The following is a 20,305-nucleotide window of genomic DNA, read 5'->3' on the forward strand; positions in this document are numbered from 1 at the left end:
AATATATTGGTTTGGGTGAAATTGTTTTCGGATCTAGGAATTGTTCTATGGAAGCTTGAAACTTTAGCTATCCATTGAATCAACATTAATAGCGCCAACACTACTCCGTGTTTCCGAATATTGGGCCTGTTTTTAACACTCAAACCTTGGTTCATACACAACTTAAACAACTCAACATATTGATGAACACCATATTCAAATGGATTTAATGAGGTTAAATAAGGATTCAATATGACTGCATGAAAAAAAGCGAAGTAGTATTGTAAGAAAAGAGGATACAAAATGTGTCTTTGCTTAGAGATGCAGTGAGTCCTGTTAAGAGGCTACATGTGTGGAAATAAAGTAGAGCACTTGTCTTTATTAAGCAAGACCTCTAATAAGTACCATTTTCAACAAAACATTGCCTTGTATTGCAAAGTAGTTGTTGATCTTAATCTCTAAACCTACTCCATTCATTCTAACCATCATGGTGATTGAATATGTTGAACACCACAAAAACCCCTCGTGTCCACAGTTCAATTCCATGCACTCATTGTCAACTAACATCGGTGGTGTATATGGTATACCTCCATTTGATGCCACTTGTGCACATATGTATAGATGAACTGGGAAAATAAGTGCTCGCTCACATTCACGTGCCAACACATTGTGCCAAAACGTTTTATTTCATGGATATCGGTGGCAATAATAAGCTAATAAGCTATGGTACATTTGATACACGACTTGGCAAGACATCATCCTCATGACATGATCTCCAATGCTTCCCTTGATCTCCCAAGGATCTTCAAAACTGATGCGGCAATATGCGCAGATGTAAGACCGGCTTGTGCTAGTTGATCGGCCGGAGCTCCATGCTCAATATATGCATCCGGGAGAACAATTGGTCTCCACTGTCAAAAGATAGACCAAACATGAATTGTTAAAAAGACCCATCAATAATACATATGTGCGTATGTGCATGTATATAGGCATGAATACATACATACATGTGTATATATGTACGTCTACATATGTGCATATGTGTCTACACGTATGTGCATGCATGTCATGCATATCTACGCGCATATGTATGTATGTATGTATGTAAGTAGGTATACATACAGTATGTGGTATGTATGTACATGTATATTTGTATATATGCATGTATGTATGTGTCTGTATATATGTATGTATGCATGGTATGTATATATGGATGGATGGATGTGTGTGTGTGTGTGTATGTATGCATGTATGTAAGACTGTACGTATGTACAAGGCAGAGATGATGGGCGACGGAAGAGCTGTACCTTGACATTCCCGTCCAAGAGTCCATCCAAAGACATGAACTGAGCCACATGTGATCCAAAACCTCCCACTGATCCTTCCTCTGCAGTGAAGATGATCTCGTGATGCCGGGCTAGTTCCCGGATAAGCTCCCGATCGAGCGGCTTGCAGAACCGAGCATCGGCCACCGTCACGGAAAGCCCGTGATTCTCCAACTGACTCCGAGCCATGAGAAGGTTCTGGACGATGGTCCCATAGCCAAGGAGGGCAACTCTTGTTCCTTCAGCTAATATCCTTCCCTTGCCAATCTGGTTGGGAGCAACAACATCGCCACATATGGAATAAGGTCCATGAATCATCGATGACAAAACTGAGGTTTTTCTATCTCACAGTAGCTTTGCATTTATGGCATTTGCTTACCTCTAAAGGAATCCCCTTGTTTCCGAGAGGGAGTTCCGTGCCTATGCCATTGCCTCGAGGATATCGGAAGCAACTCGGGCGGTCATCGATGGCGGCTGCAGTGGCCACCATGTGGAAAAGCTCAGTTTCATCGGATGGTGCCATTACAATCATGTTCGGAAGGCACGCCATGTATGCGACATCAAAGGCTCCACAATGTGTCGGGCCATCCGCACCCACGAGCCCTGCCCTATCCATGGCAAACCGAACTGGCAACTTTTGAAGATCTACATCATGAACCACCTGAAGAAACCCAACAAAAGTACCCATTTTCAGCCCTCTACTTGAGCAATCATGGGCAACATAGATGGCAGTTTACTACATCATATGCATATAAAGTGTTTGTGAGAAAGTTTAGGATACGTGATCGAATCCTTTGCACGAGCAGCCAAGGGCTTGGGGAACTAGGGATTAAGTTAGGATTTAGATTTTGGGTTTTAGAATAAGTTAGAATGAGAGATGAATCCTTGACTAGACGACTTGAAATATGTATCTACATCTTGGACCAAGCACCAAAGTTAAGAATCCTTTGGCATACAAGTTAAGGCTTAGGATTCAGGGACAAGTAGACTAGGGTAGGAAGAGAGATGAAACCTTTGCAGGCACCTTAAATATATGTGACCAAATCATGGACCAGCTAGAGAAACAAACTAAGATACTTATTCAATCTTCTGGTTGAAAAATCATGTGCAATGCAACTATATGAGATTAATGTATCACAACCATGGAAAATGTGCTTCCAGGAAGCACCCCCTCCTGTTAAGCTCGATACAAGAATATTACGATCGAGAGGTGAATATTTTGCATATGAACTAAATGTGTTGCCCAAGACAGTAATCCAGAGAAAATCCTAAAGTGGAGAGCGGCCGAAAATTTAAACCTGATCATATGCTCTTTGGAGAAAGGAAGAATAGATAGCACAGAAAGGTTTCAATCCTTCACAAGCTAAACCAGCTGCGAAAGTGACACCGTGTTGCTCTGCAATGCCTACATCAAAGCATCGTTCAGGAAACCGTTTCTGAAACATGTTGAGGCCAGTGCCACCCCCCATTGCAGCATGAATAGCAATTACTTTAGAATCAGCTTCGGCTTCAGCAATCAATGCCTCAGCAAAGTAAGTCGTATATGGCTGGGTTAGGCTTTTTCCCTTGAATTGCTTCCCGGTAGGAGGATCAAATTTAACCACTCCTGCATCCAGAAAGGTAAAAAAAAACATCCATATGATTTATGTGTTCATGTTGACAGAAAGGAATTATTCAGGCAATACTAACCATGATACTTGTCGGAAGCTCTTTCAGCATACGGATATCCACGCCCTTTCTCGGTAACAACATGGATCAAGACTGGGCCAGATGTGTGTGTATCTTTCACTTCATTCAAAATCGTCACGAGGTCATCAATATTATGGCCATCGACCGGACCAATGTAATAGAGTCCAAGCTCTTCAAACAAAGTGGATCCAGAGCCACTTATCATTCCTCGAGCATATTCATCAACTTTGGCTGCTAGCGAGTGCATTGGGCCTCCAATTTGCTTGGTAACACCCTAACAAACATTCACATACATTGGTTAAACCTATCATTTTTTTTCTACCCTGAAAATGTAAGGGTTGGATCATGTGAAATAAAATCTGAAAACCCAACCTTTGCCACTTCTCGAAGTTCTCTTAGTGGTTTGCTTGATTGCAATCTACTCAGAGCACTGCTTAAAGCACCCACTGGCGGTGCTGGGCCATCCAATGTTGCCGTAGGCAAAGAAACTTGTTTGTTGTCATTCAATATGACAATCATATTTGAATCGAGATACCCAGCATTGTTCATTGCTTCATATGCTTGCCCAGCAGTCATTGCTCCATCGCCAATAATTGCGACAACATGGTTTCTCTTCCCTTTGAGATCTCTCCCAACAGCCATTCCTACAAAACCATGAAACCTCTTTCACTTTCCTATATAATGCATTTGAACCAAGAGAATACCACATGAAGAATCAATGATGGTTGTGGTCCAAGAAAGCATGGTTGAGTGATAGCACAAGAGTTTTATTTGGCACAAGACTATTGGGGCGGGGTTGGAATAGCTGTTTGAAGGTGTTGAAAAGATGCTATTGAACAAATTAAACTGTGAAATAGCTGTTTGACGGTATTGAAAAGATGAGATAAGAATTATATAATTTTTTGACTACCCCCAATTTTATTCTGCTTTGAAACTTGAGATTTGCAACATGTTGTTATTAGATGAGCTCAGTGAACAATTATTGAATAATCCAAATTAGTGTATCACCCAACCATGCTTCCACATATTAGAAGTTTTGGGTTTTGGGTTCCATCTATTACATATACAAATAGACATCATTGAAGATATGGTGTTGGAAGGACTTACCTAAGCCAGCAGATATACTGGTTGAACTATGGCCAGCACCAAAGGCATCATGATCACTTTCTGCCCGCTTTGTAAACCCTGATAGGCCATTCGTCTGTCGAAGTGTATTCATTCTTGATCTCCGCCCAGTCAAAATCTTGTGCGGATAGGCCTATGTGGAGGAAAAAGGCATTAATCACTAGATGCCGTGCCCTAGTGAGGAAAGGAACTCTATATGCAAAATAGTAAGAAAGAATGCACCATAGGTTGCAAGCCTTATAGGTGTATGTTTCCAGACCGTAGTTGCCAAATCATAGCCATCCGAATCATGGCCCTATCTACACAAAATAACCCACATATTTATCCAGACCACAGCTATCAGTACTGTGGCACTACCTATTTGTACCAAGGTCCTCTGTCCAGACCATATCTATCCAAACCATAGCCATCTGAAATGTGGTTATCCACAAGCTAAGGGTCATATCACTGGCCTCACTGACTCCTTAGTAGATGATTATGAGCATGCTTGTAACCTCAATTGAAAAATGGCCATCTTACTCTCATCCATATCCTCAAAATGCATCCCATGTGATAATGATATAGTGCATGTAAGTACAGGATCAAGAGTGTATATGGATGGATGTATGGACACAGTGTATGAACACACATGTTTGTATTAATTATGTACATATAAAAATGCATCTATGTATGTATATATATGTATGTATGTATATATATATATATGTGTGTGGATGGATAGATGCATGCATGCATGAATTTACCTGGTGTCCTACATCCCATAGGAATTTGTCTTCGGGGGTGTTGAACACATAATGGAGAGCTACAGTGAGCTCGACAACTCCCAAGCTTGAGCCAAGATGACCACCTGTTTTCGACACGGAGAAGATAATATCCGATCGCAACTCGTCGGAAAGCTGTTTCAATTCCTACACTCAAAATAAACCCACAAATCGAGCTAAAGAACATATGAATGATCCACTTCAATACTTGAAAATATCTCTTTCTCACAAGGACTTATACATAGTCCATTTTATTGTTGAAAGAGCCAAAAAATAAAAGTGCACTCTTCCATAACACACCTTAAGCTTCAAGTTCTTCATGTGTAAAGGATAATTTATTGTATCCAGAAGAGGTGTATCAGGCTTCTCTGCGTAATACTCTCCTTTCTCTGTCAAGGCTCCAACAATCAAGCCCTGATTTCATAAACAACAAAACAAATCCTCATTCCACATATACTGCACGGATAGATTAGGATTTCGAAAATATGGCGTTATTAAGGTTAAGGTTTAACTGAACAACATTAGATTTTTCTAATATTCATAGGGCTTCCACAATGAGGGTTTGAGAGGTTACATTTTGCATGATTAGAGTTTATAAATTAGGGCTTTTCTAATAGCAGGGTTTGTATGATTTATAGGGTTTCAAAAGTTAAAAGGTTTGCATGATTAGAAATTACAACATTAGGGTTTCTAAGGCTAGGATTTGTAACATTATGGCTCGCAACATTAGGGTTTTCAAGGTTAACCTAAAACTTGCAGATTCTAAACTTAGAAACCCTAACATTAATCTTGCAAATCCTGAAATTAAATCCCTAATTCTTAATCTTGCAAATTCTGACATTGTAAACCCCTAGAATTAATCGTGCAAACCCTAACAGTATAGATCCTAATCTTTGAATTTGCAGGACCTAATGGTGGAAGCCCGTAGCTTTTTTTCAAAAGACAAAAGGATTAGGGGGGTATATCCACAGACCTCCATATTCGACCGTCTGAAAGCCTTGGTGGGCGGTTGTTTCTTGAGCTGCAATGGCGATCCAAAGAGATGAGAGGAAGCCAGGGATACAGAAGAGGAGGCGCCCACAAGAGGATGAAGGCAGGGCTGGGGAGAGAGAGGAATGGCGGGGCAATGAGAGGCAGCCATGGAAGAGACAGAGACAGAGACAGAGAGACTCTAAAAGAAATCAAGGAATGGCTATGGAGTTACAAGTTAGGACAGTGAGAGAGGAGGAGGAGGAGGAGGCAAAGTAAGTGATCGATGGATTGAGCTCCAAAGGAGATAGATTAGATTAGATATATATATACATACATACATACATATATATATCTATCTATATGCAGAGTCTTTTCCCCTTTCAATTCTCCTCCAATCAGAGATCTCTGCTCTCTGTCAGGGAAGGATTGCCCCCCTTTACTTAGCCTTATCTATCTCTCTTGGTGAAAACCACACAATTATATTAATAACTGTGTGTTAAAAACACTGCATTCATACATACTTAAGAGTTAGAATGGGTATCATCGGACCAAAGTATGGTCCTACATCTATAACCCCAAAGGCATATTCCCCCCCCGATCGATCGAAACTCTCCGAATGAAGACCTCCTTCGTTCGCTACACGTGACAATTTAGAATGCGAAACTACATTTTTTAAAGATATAACGTCCTGCCACCATCCATGATCACATCTGTGTATTCTCTCCCATTCTTCATCGGCCTTAGATGATAGCCATCCCAACGACTCGATGGAGCAAATAATACAGAAGATTAGAGTAAGCACATGTAATAATAATAAGAAGAAGAATAAATGGTGCTTGACCCCGTAAACACCGATCAAACCCTAAACCTCCCTTTGTTTGTACATGTAAAGGACCTTGCATTGATGCAATATTTTGATGTTGTTGCCAGATAAACCCATAAATAAGTGGGATTCTGATATTGTTGCTAGATAAACCCATAAATAGGCGGGATGCGTAATAATTGTCGCGCTTCGACAAGCTCCAAAATTCTTTGAGATGAAGCCTCAACTATATCTCCCACCTCTTTGACCCCCAAACAAAACAAACAATTAAACTTAGAGCGCAATCTCTCCTTTCCTGGCCAACATAATAACCGAAAGACACGGGTAATTCTTTTTGCAAAGAATTACATTGCTCTCTACTAGGTGATGGTTTCCATACACATAACAAGAGGGCTTCTTGCCATGAGATAACCAAGTGTTGAACATATGAAGAGCCCGAAATCTTAAGTGAAATACATCCATTCAATAATTGCCACCATAAAGCCTTAATCGTTGTCCTCCCATGTGTTAAACCCTTGTTCTCAATTAAATATTGAACAATAGATATCCATGGTTGTGAGTTCGAACACATGTTTTGCAATAATGAAAATCTACGAGCCATCATATGCATAGATAAGTCCAATATTCTAGCCCCCCCCCCCGCAGGGTTTCTAGATGATTCCACACAACCCATGTGATTCCCACCTTATCCCTCTTCTTCCACAACAAATATCGAAGAGGTTACAAACCAGAATGCAAAGTCGTCTTTGTCTATAGCAACAATGGCAAGTAATATAATATCATAGGTTCCATAATACATTGTACAACATTCAAGCGTACATGAAATGGCCAAGATTGTGACTTCCAATACATGAATTTGCCCCTTAACCTACTAGACATTCATTCAATCAATTGACCATTTGTAACATTCATTCCTAATGGATTGCCGAAGTATCGAAAAATAGAGCCTTTCTTCACCATGGATCCTTGTCATCCTAAACATTCCAAATCCCTTTGAGTGCATGATATGAGACTAGACTTCCTCCAATTAATATGTAATCCAGTAGCCAATGCGAATTGGTTCCATACAAGCATCCCCTTCTTGAGATTCTCTCGTGAGGCTTGTAGAAACATGAAAGAATCATCTGCCAAAGCTTGTGCTACTAATTGCCCTCCAAACGGAAGGTGTAGACCCACAATGTCACCATTTGTTGCAAGCCTTGCTAGCATCACTAACAAGGGATGGGTAATAATAGCAAACAACAATGGGTTAAGAGGGCATCCTTGACGAATGGATATTGTGAGGGCAATATCTGATGTAACTCCCCCATTAAGCATTACTCGAGACACCACACCTTGTCCTAATAAAAATATGAGTCGAGACATACGGTCCAAAGCCCATTGTATGCATTAACCCAGAAACAAAGGACCAATTAACATGATCATAATGCTTTCTCCAAATCCAATTGCACCATAATCAATTCTTGATGAGTGTTTCTCGCATAATCCATGGTCATTTGAACATTCAACACATTATGCAATATATTCCTACTTGCAATAAAACCATATTAGGCAGGATGTATCAACTTTGGTGAATACTTTTGTAATCTATTTGGCAAGACCTTTGTAAATACCTTATACAACCCCCCTATCAAAGAAATAGGTCCCCATTGATGAAATGACTCCGAAGATGCTACCTTTGGAACTAATTTAATTAGACCAACTTTCCAAGCTTGAGGCATGCAACCAAAATCCCAACAATGTTGAAACATCAAAGTTAAGGGCCCCTTTGAAATGTTTGAATATCGCTTAAAAACTTCATTTGTCAAGCCATCCCAGTCAGGGCTCTTACCACTAGGAACATGCCTTAAATTCGTATCCACCTCATCCTTAGTGAAATCCGCATCCAATTCATGACTAATGAGGTCATGCACAATACATACATCCAACCACATCATAAAACTCATGACATGCCCTACTCACCTCGTTTTGTCATTAACAATTGTGGGCCAATCAACTCCTTAAAGTAATGAACACAATGTTAATTATTCTAGTTACAAGATCCACTATCAATTCATCCTCTTGCTTCACATGTATCACATTCGATCGAGCATAAGTAGGATGTAACGCTTGGAAAAACAAATGAGATTGACATTGATTATCTATTCGCATAACGATAACTTTGGCATTGCAACTAAGAAATAATAACCTGCAATTGACTTTGGATATCCAAAAATTCCTCATCTAATGGTACATGTATCAATAATGCATTAAACCTGGAAAGAACTTGTGAGAATTGTCAAAGAAGACCTCTTCTTCGTTGAGCATTAGTTGCTCCATATATACGATGAATGATCTTAATGTTTCGTAACGTGATATCCCATGCTTTAATTCCTTTAAGATTCACTTCTTGTGAAAAATTTACCAAAATTTGCTCCATGAGAGAATCAAAGTGAGGTTGAAGCAAAAGAGAAGAGTTAAAGCGTAATGGAGACTTTCCAAGTAAGGATTTATACATGTCAATTGCATGACAACAAACCTCCAAACAAATAGGAAAGTGATATGAAGTTCCTACATCTTATAGAACTGTCATATGAAGTGATATCGGTAAAAAAGAATCACAGTGCACCACATACATTCTATCTAGCTGACTCCATGTTTGTCTATGTTGAGCAGATTGGAAAGTAAAACCTAGATCATTCCCATGCAACCATGTCCAAACATCCAACTTCAAAATCTCCATAGCCAATGAATCCCAAGCAAGGTGCTTAGGATCATCCATGATTGAATGTTCCGTCGTAGATTGAGATGCATCAACACACATGTTTAGATCACCCATAAGTAATATTGGATGACCCACACATATGGTATGGAGTGAGCCCCATAATGCAATACGTTGAGTGGCTTGGTTAGGGGCATAAATCCCAATCCCCCACACAACCTCGCCCAAAAACGTGATTTTTAGAACCAAAAACCAACCATAAGGATCATTATGCACCACTTGAGGATAATATTTATCCCGCACGATTAATACCACGCCTTAATAATGATTATTAAGATGTCATGCATAGAATGATGAATATCCACGCAAATGAACTGTGGATCCTACTAGCTCATGACACTTATGTTCAACTGCACATAATACATCCCATACTTTACTTAACAAAGTTTCCCATAATATATACTTCTTATGAGGAGAACATGCCCCTCTCACATTCCATGTTACCACTTTCATTCAATCAACAGTGTTATGGGTGCACTTGCTCCTTTAAAGCAACCGATGTCATGAAACTAGTCAAAGCATGTTCCAATGTTGCATATGGATTCTCATGCACCACATCCTTAGGGGTGTCTATCGAAATCTTTTGTTTACCTCCCTCCACTTGACGAAAACCTCAAGAATTCAATGAATTTACAACCCGTCTCAATTAATCAAATTGAAGGTCAAGGGGTACCACTATTTTACCTTGCACAAAGGAATCATGTGAAGAACCAACCTCCAGCAGTACCTTATGTATATATATATACTTAAAGAAATTAAATATTTCTCATGTTGTCTTTGAATGATCATCCAAACACTACAATGGCACATTCATTAACTTGTACTCATATTGTTGATGAGAGTGAACGTGAAGACAAGTGGAGGAATTAACATTCATATGACCTCCTATAATGCCTTATACACTATATTTTTTAGGAATGGATGTGTGCTTGTGTTACCTTTGGTTTGTTGTTGGTTGGTATTGATATCAACTCATGATGCCACAACATTGAAAAAAATCGTTAACATGCATCGTCATTGCCAATGAGGTTGAAGGATGGTTTATTTCAATTAGTTCATGATACCACGTAGTTGGTAGTGACGAGAAACACAAACTTGTATTAATATTGCAAATGAAAAAAACCACAGTATCCATCGTGGAATCAAATGTCCCAATCAAATCGTAGAATGATAAATCGTCATTATTTGGAAAAGACACTACCACATGAACAGAATCACCCTAGCATATTTCTATGAAAATAGATGATTGTGACTTTCCCAATAGCTAAACATGTGGTGTTTTATTTGCAACTCATTATTACGTTGTTTCCATGAATAATAAATTTAGTTGATGATTGACATCTGGCAATGATGTCACAAACTTGGATAATTATTGTTACTGAGGTTGGATTAAAGGATCTATTGCGTGATCATATCTCTATTCTATGCATTTTCATGATCAATCAAGATCGACATCTAGCAATGATGTCACAAACTTGGATAATTATTGTTACTGAGGTTGGATTAAAGGATCAATTGCGTGATCATATCTCTATTCTATGCATTTTCGTGATCAATCAAGATCGATACATATACCACCGATTAAATAAAAAATGGTTAACTTAAATTAGTCTTTATAGATTAGGGTGAGCCAATACATAGACTATTAGAGGAAATAAAACTCCATTTTGTACAATATCACACTCACTAATCAATAGATGAAATAAATTATGGGCTTATATTGAATTTGTAGGCAAGGGTATAGACTATAGCCAAGAGAGTGATGAGAAATTACAACTTCATTATGTACCTTCAATAATTGATTACATTACCACATGTTATTACCAAGAGACCACACGAGGAGTGAAAGCAATGGATACTGTAGATATTTACCACATGCAGATACTACGTAAATCTCAATAGTGTTTCAAAGAAATATATTCCTATTTTGCAATTTCTTGCCCTCAAAATTTTAAAGTATGATTTCCCTCATGTCGATGACACACAAATGTAGGGATATTTTCAAAAATATCTCTCACAGTGGGTCGTGTACAAAAGGTACCCTAATGGGCATGTTGACAATCATCATCAATACTGAGGTGGCTTTTGTTCCTATCCAATCATTGGATTTGAATGTTTTGTCACAAACATGTTGCTTACTAATGGAGATTTGAGTTTTATGTATCAAAGAACATTGGTTGGTTCCGTCTTTTTTAAGATGGAAGAGTTAGAGGCTTACTTTTTACCAAATTCCCGTGTGAGTCATGGATGATGATCATGCTTTACAATCTCTCTCTCTCTCTCTCTCTCTCTCTCTCTCTCTCTCTCTCTCTCTCTCTCTCTCTCTCTCTCTCTCTCTATTGAGATGTTAGAAGAGTGTCAACATGTGAACCTTACAATCTCTTGCTCTCTCTCTCTCATGTGATAAGCTTGCACACATGCACAAATTTCCCATAACCATGTTATTAACCCAACAACAAAGCCATTCATGTGTTGTGACCGTATTGAAATTTGGAAACTAAATCATTCAAACTTCAACGCATTAAAATATTATTGACAATTATGTTTGAGGTCTTTAATACTTTAAATATTATAATCTAGATTGTAGGGCGTGCCGCGTAACAGACACATGTATACATATACTTTGTTCTATACGGAAATCAATGTTCAAATATTGGTGCAAATAAGAGTAAACACAATATTACATGTTGAAATTGATATGATACAAAATAATGTGTTCGAGAGATATTCATATAAACACAAAGGTTGAACTAGTCGATTATCTATTCTACCATTATTTCATCCATTGGGGATTAATACGTCAACACTAAACAATTGTTTAGTGTTATCACTGATATGAGTTCAAATGGACTTTAGGCATGGTCCATTGTTCAATAAATTGAAATGCTTAGTGAGCTTTGCATGTGTTCATTGAATATTATAAATCCACATCAACCTAGTGGATTCACAAACATGACAATATCTCTATGAATTCATTCATAAATAATCTAATCCCCGTTTTCCACCACCGACAGTATTCACTCAACTCCCATCAATGCCAAAGCTCAAGTTGTGATGGACTTGGTTAGCCCAATAACACACAAACTCTCTAGAAACAATGTTATAGGTGGGTCTTCTCCAATCAAACTGTGCACAAGCGTCGTTATTGCAGGAGATATGGAGTGAAGCTATAGCCATGTTAAAGAGCCAATATGATGGCATCATGAGCGGATTCGATGGAGCCGAAAGACAATGATTAGCCTTCATCCAACAATGGTCGCCCTCTCCCTTTCTTGAATTAGTGGGCCTCCACATAAAATGAAACTATCAAGTTCCTTCTAGGATTCGTATATAACATTCTCAATTCTAATATTTTATAACTAACGGAATAAGTTTTTGGGAAAAAAATCCTAATCCTTGAAGTATGCTCATTCCAAACTTACAATCAATAAATGGCCATTCTTAACATCATTTTGGCCTTTATTAATGGTACCATCATAGTATTTTAGTTTGATAAACTCCCGTATTGTCACATGTTGAAAGACCAAAGCATTATTTGTAATGTCCTTATCGGACTATGGGAACACGTTGTTGAGATTAATAATAATTCAAATAATGACTTGACTGGTTTCCTTTTCAAGAAAGTTTAACAAGCAAAGTCTCAGCTACAAGATTGTGTTTGTCCCCAAGAACAAGGCCTTGTATTGCACAATGAAACAATGCCTTCTTGACTTTTCTCAATGTATTTTAGCAAAAAAAAATCAGAAATATCCCCCAACGTTTCCTTATTGTTTCCTTGATGCCCTTGAAGTCTTATTATTTCTCCATACACCCTTTAGTCAGCCCTTGCCAGAGAATGCTATTTGAGATATTACATGGTCAATTCATCCCCACCTCCTAATTACATTGTTATTTGAGCAAATATTTGGTCACTTTATCCCAAATTTCTCTTTTTCTTCTTCTAGGGTATCATAGGAAACTTGTTTTATTTATACATAAATTTTAACAAATGCAATCAACTTAAATGCTTTGAAAGATGTATGCCCGAACTAAATGAGTTTACATTCGTGTTGACCCACAATAATAGAGAGAGAAATTTTTTATAGACATTAACTTTATGTGTGTTCATGAGGTCTTTCTTCTTCATATCATCTAGATTTGTTACAAACAAACCCCAAATTTATTGTTTGTTTTAGTAAAATTATGCATGCGAGGTTGGGATACTTGTGATCGATACTGTAACATGGACACGAAGGTGATTATACTTTTATAAAGACATAATATAATGTTTTAATTGTATGAGATTGCTTTAATAATCGCAAACATATTGATCTAACATCCACCTTGATAATGACCATATGTGGCATCTCTTAATATCACAAAATGGCAATGTGTTGTAAAAGGGAGCTACATGACATCAAATCATGTTACTGATGAGCACACAATTCCAACTCACAGTGACGTTTGTTACTCATCTTTTAATTTGCGTTACAATGAGTCAATGTCGTCCTGCCATTGAAATATCAATCATTGGATGCAAACGATTCAATGGGGACAGTGAAGTATCATCCTTGCAATGACACCATTTTATGATGAATTGAAACCATGTGACTTGAGCAATGTGTCCCAACATTATGTGCTAAATAAAAGAATGAATACAAACCACAAAAACATTACTTTTAGTACATGGAATAATTAGATTTCGAGTCTAGATTATGATCGATTGTGTTGTTGTCGACCTCCCTTCCATGCATTAATATTTATTTAGTGCAACAAATTTATATGGACCCAGTTTTAAAATAATAGTTTGGAAGATTTCAATAGTGTCGGAGGCTTTAGATCAAAATCAATTTTCCTATGGGTGCTTTATGGTACGACCACAACTTATAAAAATGTCCAACTTCCTTTTAACATGTTCTGATCATATAATTTACCCTAAATTTCATTAAATTAGCTCTATGACAAGTTTATCAAGTTCTTGGTGCATAAAAAACCTCTAAGTATGCTTAATTTAACCTTAAATAGAGATTTGAGGCATGACAACATTACACTTACCCTCATGTTTCCATCAATGAGGCATTTTCCCTACCATTGCCTTTTGCGAGAAAAATGTCATCTACTCACTTGAGAATAAAATTGTCCAAGGGCACAAGGCAACACCTAAGACAAAAACATGCCCTTCTACTTATTTAAAAATGATGAGTAGTCTAAAGGTTAAGTTGTTCAAGAGTAGATATGTATCGAGAGAGAGAGAGAGTACAATGGTAAGGCTATGGAATTGTTAACATGGAGGTACAAGGTTTGAATCTTGCCTTGTGCATGTTGCATGTAACATACATTTAATGCTTTTGTATCCAATGGTAGACATGGAGTGAAACATATGTACGAAAGTTGAAGGGAGTACTAATGTGGCAATTTTCTTTATTAGAGCAAGTGGAAATTCAACATGTTCCACTACCCATGTAGTGTAGTTAGTGGGTAACCATTAAGTCATGAATACATAAACATCATGGCTTCACCTGGGCTTGAACCCAAGACCTTGTAATACATGAACAAGAACCTAACCATTTAGATAGCCTACGATCATACGAGATGATAAAGTGAAACACGGGCAATTCACGACATTTGGTGTGAAGGCTAGAGGCACTACCAAAGCTACAAAGTGATAATAATAAAAATTGGCTTTTGGTGGACAAAAGTTGGATCCGAAGCTAAAAACTAAATAAATTCCTAAGTTATCCATTACATTTTTTTTAATGTTAGCGTGAATCAATGAAGTCATCAATCATGTTGCTGACTTGTAAAAAAAGAAAAAAGTGGCTCCCTTGGAGAGTGCGGTACAATGAAAGTTGTAGGCCGTGTTCGGAGGGGAGTCATTGTCTATCGTTGGCCTCCGTGGTAGAATAATTCGGGTAGGTCTAAGAGACAGTAGCTTACCCTGTGGTGGATGCCAACGGTTCAAGTCCTCTTATCTCCAGCTTGTGATTTGAGTCAATGGAGTCACACACACTACTTCTTGTAATACGCTGATTATTGTAAATACTCTAGAACATTCTAGAACATTCTAGAACATCTTAGAATATTCTAGGTCTAGAACATTCTAGAACAATATAGAATTCTCTTGGCTATTCTATATAATCTATAAATATAGACATACAATTCTTCTCAAACCAATTCGAATCAACACCAGTCTTAAGCTCTTATCGCCTATCTTGTATCCATTCTCATTCTATCTTAATACATTCATTCCTCTCTTATCACTTCATTCCTCTCTTCTTGTGATCTCGTTACATCTTTCTTCCACCACTCTATCTTTTCTCTTGGTTCTGACACCATACTCCATTGTCAGACCCATGAGAGAGAGAGAGAGAGAGAGAGAGAGAGAGAGAGAGAGAGAGAGAGATCGTATTGCCTATTGGTAATTCAACATGTTCCACTACCCATGTAGTGTAGCTACTGGGTGACCATACTCCATTGTGATACCCATTGTAAGTAGTATTTTTCATAACAATCGGCAATGGTTCGGTTTGAACCGAACCAAATTGCGGAACCGCAACTTAACAGTTTAAAGGTTCAGGTTTGGTTCGGTTTCAATCGTTAGAAACCGTGGTTTAAACGATTTAATGGTATTTTATTTTATTTTAAAATTTAAAAAAACAATTTTTAAACAACCTTTTCATTTTTAGACCGTATTCTCACATTTTAGGAACATCTTTAAAATTTTAAAAATTTTAAAAAATGATATATTTTAAATTTTAAAATTTCACTTAAGTTGAAAACCGAAACCAAAGTTTTAACGGCTTGAATTTTTTTTAACAGTTTCGTGGTGCAGTTCGGTTCAAGTTTCAAAAATTTTTAACGGTTCGGTTTTGACCCTCTCAAACCAAACCAAACCAAACCGTTGCTGATTGTTAGTTTTTCACACACTTTTATTAATATAATTGTGTGTTTTCACCAAGAGAGAAAGAGAATTAGAATTTTTATCATCCATAAAAAGACCAATTTTGACCTATGGGACCAATTTCATCGTCCATAGAGACAGAGAGAGGCCATATATTTACTCAAAGGAATATGAAATTGCGAAAAAGGTGATGAAATGACAATATAATATGTCAATATGATGTAGTGGGAGATTGGCTAAGGGGATGTCGGAAAATAACAAAATTTGTCGATGCATGCCTTAGTTCTTTATTTCCCCAAAATTCCTTACAAGTTTTGTTATTCCCAAATCTTGGCAGGTTTTACTATGTCATTACAACTTAATCAGAGAGTTAATTAGAGCCTAGAATAATCACCACTCATGATAATCAATAATGTCACGTTAATCTAGTTAAAAACTTGTGATATGATAGTTTTGGGGGGAAAAAAAACTTGTGATATTTTCATAAACTCTTAGCCACCTACTAGTACGGATTAAAGAAGGTAGAGATGCATCATTGTCACTTGTTATAAAGGTAGGGATGATTAAAGGTATGGTCCTTTACGATAAATGTTGAAGTATTTTGGTACTTTTAATTTATTTTTCCTTTGTTATCTAACCAAAGCACACATCCCACAAAGTTATTAGTAATCAAGTTGATAAAAAAGGGTTATGATGCCCAACCTTGTATCATTTGTCAACTTTCCAACTGTTCAGACGATAATCAAAATTGACTATCACCAGTCTAAATGTAAAATGTCCCTATGTTTTCCACTAAAAAAAACATCAAAATCACATGCTCTAAAGAAACCACGCGAAAGGTAACCATAAGGGTTGAGTGAAATTACAACACCACAAACAAGGTGGAAGAAAAAAAACTCCTAACACATAAAATACCTCAAAATAGTCAAACTCGATATAGGTGGCAGGAGATTAGGCAATATGAGAAATGGTCGCATGTCCTTGTATTATTGGCAAAATGAAAATAGTAGCTTTGTGTGGCCATTTGTGATGGTTGATCATTCACTTTCCGTGTTTCTAGGGTTGTACTTAGGACTACCTAGAGGGTAGAGCACATTCATAATCCATTCTCCATGAAAATGCACAAACATATCGAATGTGCGAGATGTTCGCCCCCTTCACTAACATGTCAATATTGTAGCCTATATGGATATTATTTATTAACCAAGGATGATTCGGCATGCAATAGCCTCTCTAGTTTCGTTATTAGGAATGCAATTACTTGTTTCTTTCTTATTTCATTTGTTCGATACTAAAAGGTGGGACAACAAGTAAAACAAAAGAAATTACATAGTAAAAGGTGTCGGGACTCGGGGTTAAAAACGTGGGCACTTTCTACGTATTAATGAAGAACTTACCTAGAAATGATAAAGAAGTGGGGTTTCATGATTTCGAAACGATTATGTATAATATACTCCTCGAAACATGTGTATGTGTAGGAATAATATGTGACACAAAAAACTTTCGCCGGCCATGGGGCTCGAACCCATGACCACAAGGTTAAGAGCCTTGCGCTCTACCAACTGAGCTAGGCCGGCTTATTTCTTTTTAAGAATAAATAAAAGAAATTTGAATGAAAATGTAGTTAGAATCACGCGTTTTAGGGCTTATATGTAGTGAGATGCACATAAGAGATATGTATATGAATATTAGACTTTTCCTAGTGGTTTGGCATAGATCACTGCACAATTTAGAGCCTCTTTAAATTGGTTAGCATCACCTTTGTGTGTGGAAAGTTGTAAGGTGTAATTAGTGTATTATCTCTCCTTCGTTGGTGTATGAACATGGTAAGAATTTGGAATTCGGCATGAACATCCTTGAGTTTGCGATAGCAACCATGGGAACTAGAGTATCATGTTTAGTATACCACTAGGTTTCGTAGACAAATTTCATTATAGAGGTGGCATGCCCCCACACGAAAATCGCATGAACAATGTGTGTGCATGAATAAGTTTGGTTGTATCACAAATCCATCTTCTTTGACACCTCTGAATAATAAAATGTAATTGAGTTGTGAAAATAACGAAGTTTCTTCGAGCCACATATATAAGCGTATAAGCTTGACTCTTTGAATTGTATGTGACTCACAAGCTCATAAATTATATTATTGAAATTACACAAGAGAGGAGGAGAGTCAAGGACAGACAAATGAATGATTCAAAATAGCTTGTAAAGGAAGTAAAGATCCATATTTCTAACTACAGGCTACACCATCTAGTGGCATGAGTGTTCACAATCCTAAATTGTGAGCAACCTTCGTTTCGTATGAAATGTGGAACTAGGAAACGATATTAATTTCTCCTGTAGAAGTCAACGATTCAATAAACCCCCACATATTGTGGAGAAATCATAACTCTAGTTAGACATCAAAATTTACGAATACTTCGTGCACATATGTGGAATGTCAAAAGCATTACATTTTATGCCATGTTATAAACTTTAAATCAAACATATCTCCTCTAGAACAAAAACATCCCCCACATGGTGTGCTTATAAGTAACTAGAATACACCGAGTAGGTCAAAATGGAAGAAATAAATTATTATTTTTTGTACTAAGTAGAATATACTCAATATGTAAATAAAGCATCATGAATCTAATATGCTAGATAATTGTGATATCGAGTAGTCGTGAACTTAACTAATTTAATCTAATAAATTTCACAATCTTATCTTTCTTAATTCATGTGCTCCTAAATGAGGCAAGGCAGAGACAAAGACAACTAATTAGTGAGTGAAATGAGAGTTGAACCTATAATACACACTAATATTCACTTTCTTTCAATAGTTGGCTAGTATTGATGCTCGACCCATTTACATATTCAATGTACCACCCTTGGCCACTTGTTCATGCCAACAATCCATGTTAAAATCCATGGCAATGTTGAGGAACCAAAATAACTTTCACATTTTGATGCCTTTGATAGTCTTGTTATCTCGTCCTATATGGAAGGGTGTTAAATGAAATGATCATTTCATCCCCAATGTTAGTGATCTAGAATCCCATGGAGAGGCAAAAAGACATGTTCTCTTTTAGTAATTCGACAACTTATTGTCACATTTAATTTGGAAGGCTCTCTGACTTTGTGTTTGCGTATAGATATACAAATTTAGATAATTAATTATGGAATTCATAGGCAAGTATGTACTCGTATAATGTCAAGTAGATGGAGGTGAGAGAGAGTGTTACGGTAGAGGCAAGGAATAACATTATTGCTATCAATATTGGCTCAAAGTTCTAGAATTGCTTGAGTATAGTTTTGAACCTTGCGAATGACCATTTCCATTGTTACCATGGGGAGTGTGACATCCCCCCTCCCACCTTTTTCTTTGAGTGTGTTGTTAATCCATGGTTTTGTGTTATATGTCACATTGAGTTCAATTACCAACCTTTCCTTGTTGTTTTACGAAACACTATTTAGGGTTGCTCAATCAAAACTATAAAGAAAGTTGAGGGACCCACAAACACATGTGCCTAGGGGGGATAAGCTCGAATCTTGTCTTCCACCCTTACACCCCTTGCGAGCCTCGAGCTTAGTTACAAGCACTCTCGAGACCATGTGGCATTAGGTGATTGAAATGACCTAGCTCCTCTCGAACAAGCGACATCAATCTCCAGAGTCCAAACAGAATGATATGAGAGAACCAAGCAATTGAAATGGATTGGCTCCTCTTGGACAAGTGGCATCAATGCCTGAACAAAACGATGAAGCCAAATCAAACTAGATGATTGAAATGACCCGACTCTTCCTGGACGAGAGACAAATTGAATGCCTGTGTGGCATCAGGCGATTGAAACGGATAAGCGACATTAATCTCTGGACAGAATGATGAACCCAAGTGAGACCCAAACAATTGTTGGACAAGCGGCATCAATGACCGGACGAAAATGACGAAGCCAAATCAAACGAGACGATTGAAATGGGCTGGCTCTTCCTGGACAAGAGACATTA

At 37.6% G+C, this 20,305-nt stretch overlaps 1 protein-coding gene and 1 non-coding gene across 2 annotated transcripts; both read right to left on the reverse strand.

The window, feature by feature from the left end:
• Positions 1–646: 646 nt before the first annotated feature.
• Positions 647–6,091, reverse strand: LOC147853778 (putative 1-deoxy-D-xylulose-5-phosphate synthase, chloroplastic). The gene is made up of 10 exons (XM_087331982.1): positions 5,853–6,091; positions 5,180–5,293; positions 4,862–5,026; positions 4,101–4,251; positions 3,366–3,637; positions 2,994–3,267; positions 2,603–2,910; positions 1,684–1,965; positions 1,287–1,571; positions 647–890 (listed from the first exon to the last, which is right to left on the reverse strand). Exons 1-10 carry the CDS (start codon positions 6,018–6,020, stop codon positions 741–743), a joined length of 2,169 nt encoding a protein of 722 aa, XP_087188108.1. The 5' UTR covers positions 6,021–6,091; the 3' UTR covers positions 647–740.
• Positions 6,092–17,819: 11,728 nt separating this feature from the next.
• On the reverse strand, positions 17,820–17,892 carry TRNAK-CUU (transfer RNA lysine (anticodon CUU)). Its single transcript has one exon. It is a non-coding gene; the product is annotated as a tRNA-Lys (tRNA).
• Positions 17,893–20,305: the final 2,413 nt, after the last annotated feature.

This window comes from Azolla caroliniana, unplaced genomic scaffold (genome assembly GCF_043228905.1).
Source record: "Azolla caroliniana isolate FFs.n. ecotype wild unplaced genomic scaffold, voAzoCaro1.0.p SCAF_16, whole genome shotgun sequence".
Lineage (NCBI taxonomy): Eukaryota > Viridiplantae > Streptophyta > Polypodiopsida > Salviniales > Salviniaceae > Azolla > Azolla caroliniana.

Coding starts and splice junctions, on each gene's coding strand:
- LOC147853778 (XM_087331982.1), bottom strand. CDS start 6,020: ATGGCTGCCTCTCATTGCCCCGCCATTCCTCTCTCTCCCCAGCCCTGC. Junction 5,294..5,852: donor TCAGACGGTCGAATATGGAG/GTCTGTGGATAT, acceptor TTATGAAATCAG/GGCTTGATTGTTGGAGCCTT. Junction 4,252..4,861: donor TATGGGATGTAGGACACCAG/GTAAATTCATGC, acceptor TCCTCCACATAG/GCCTATCCGCACAAGATTTT.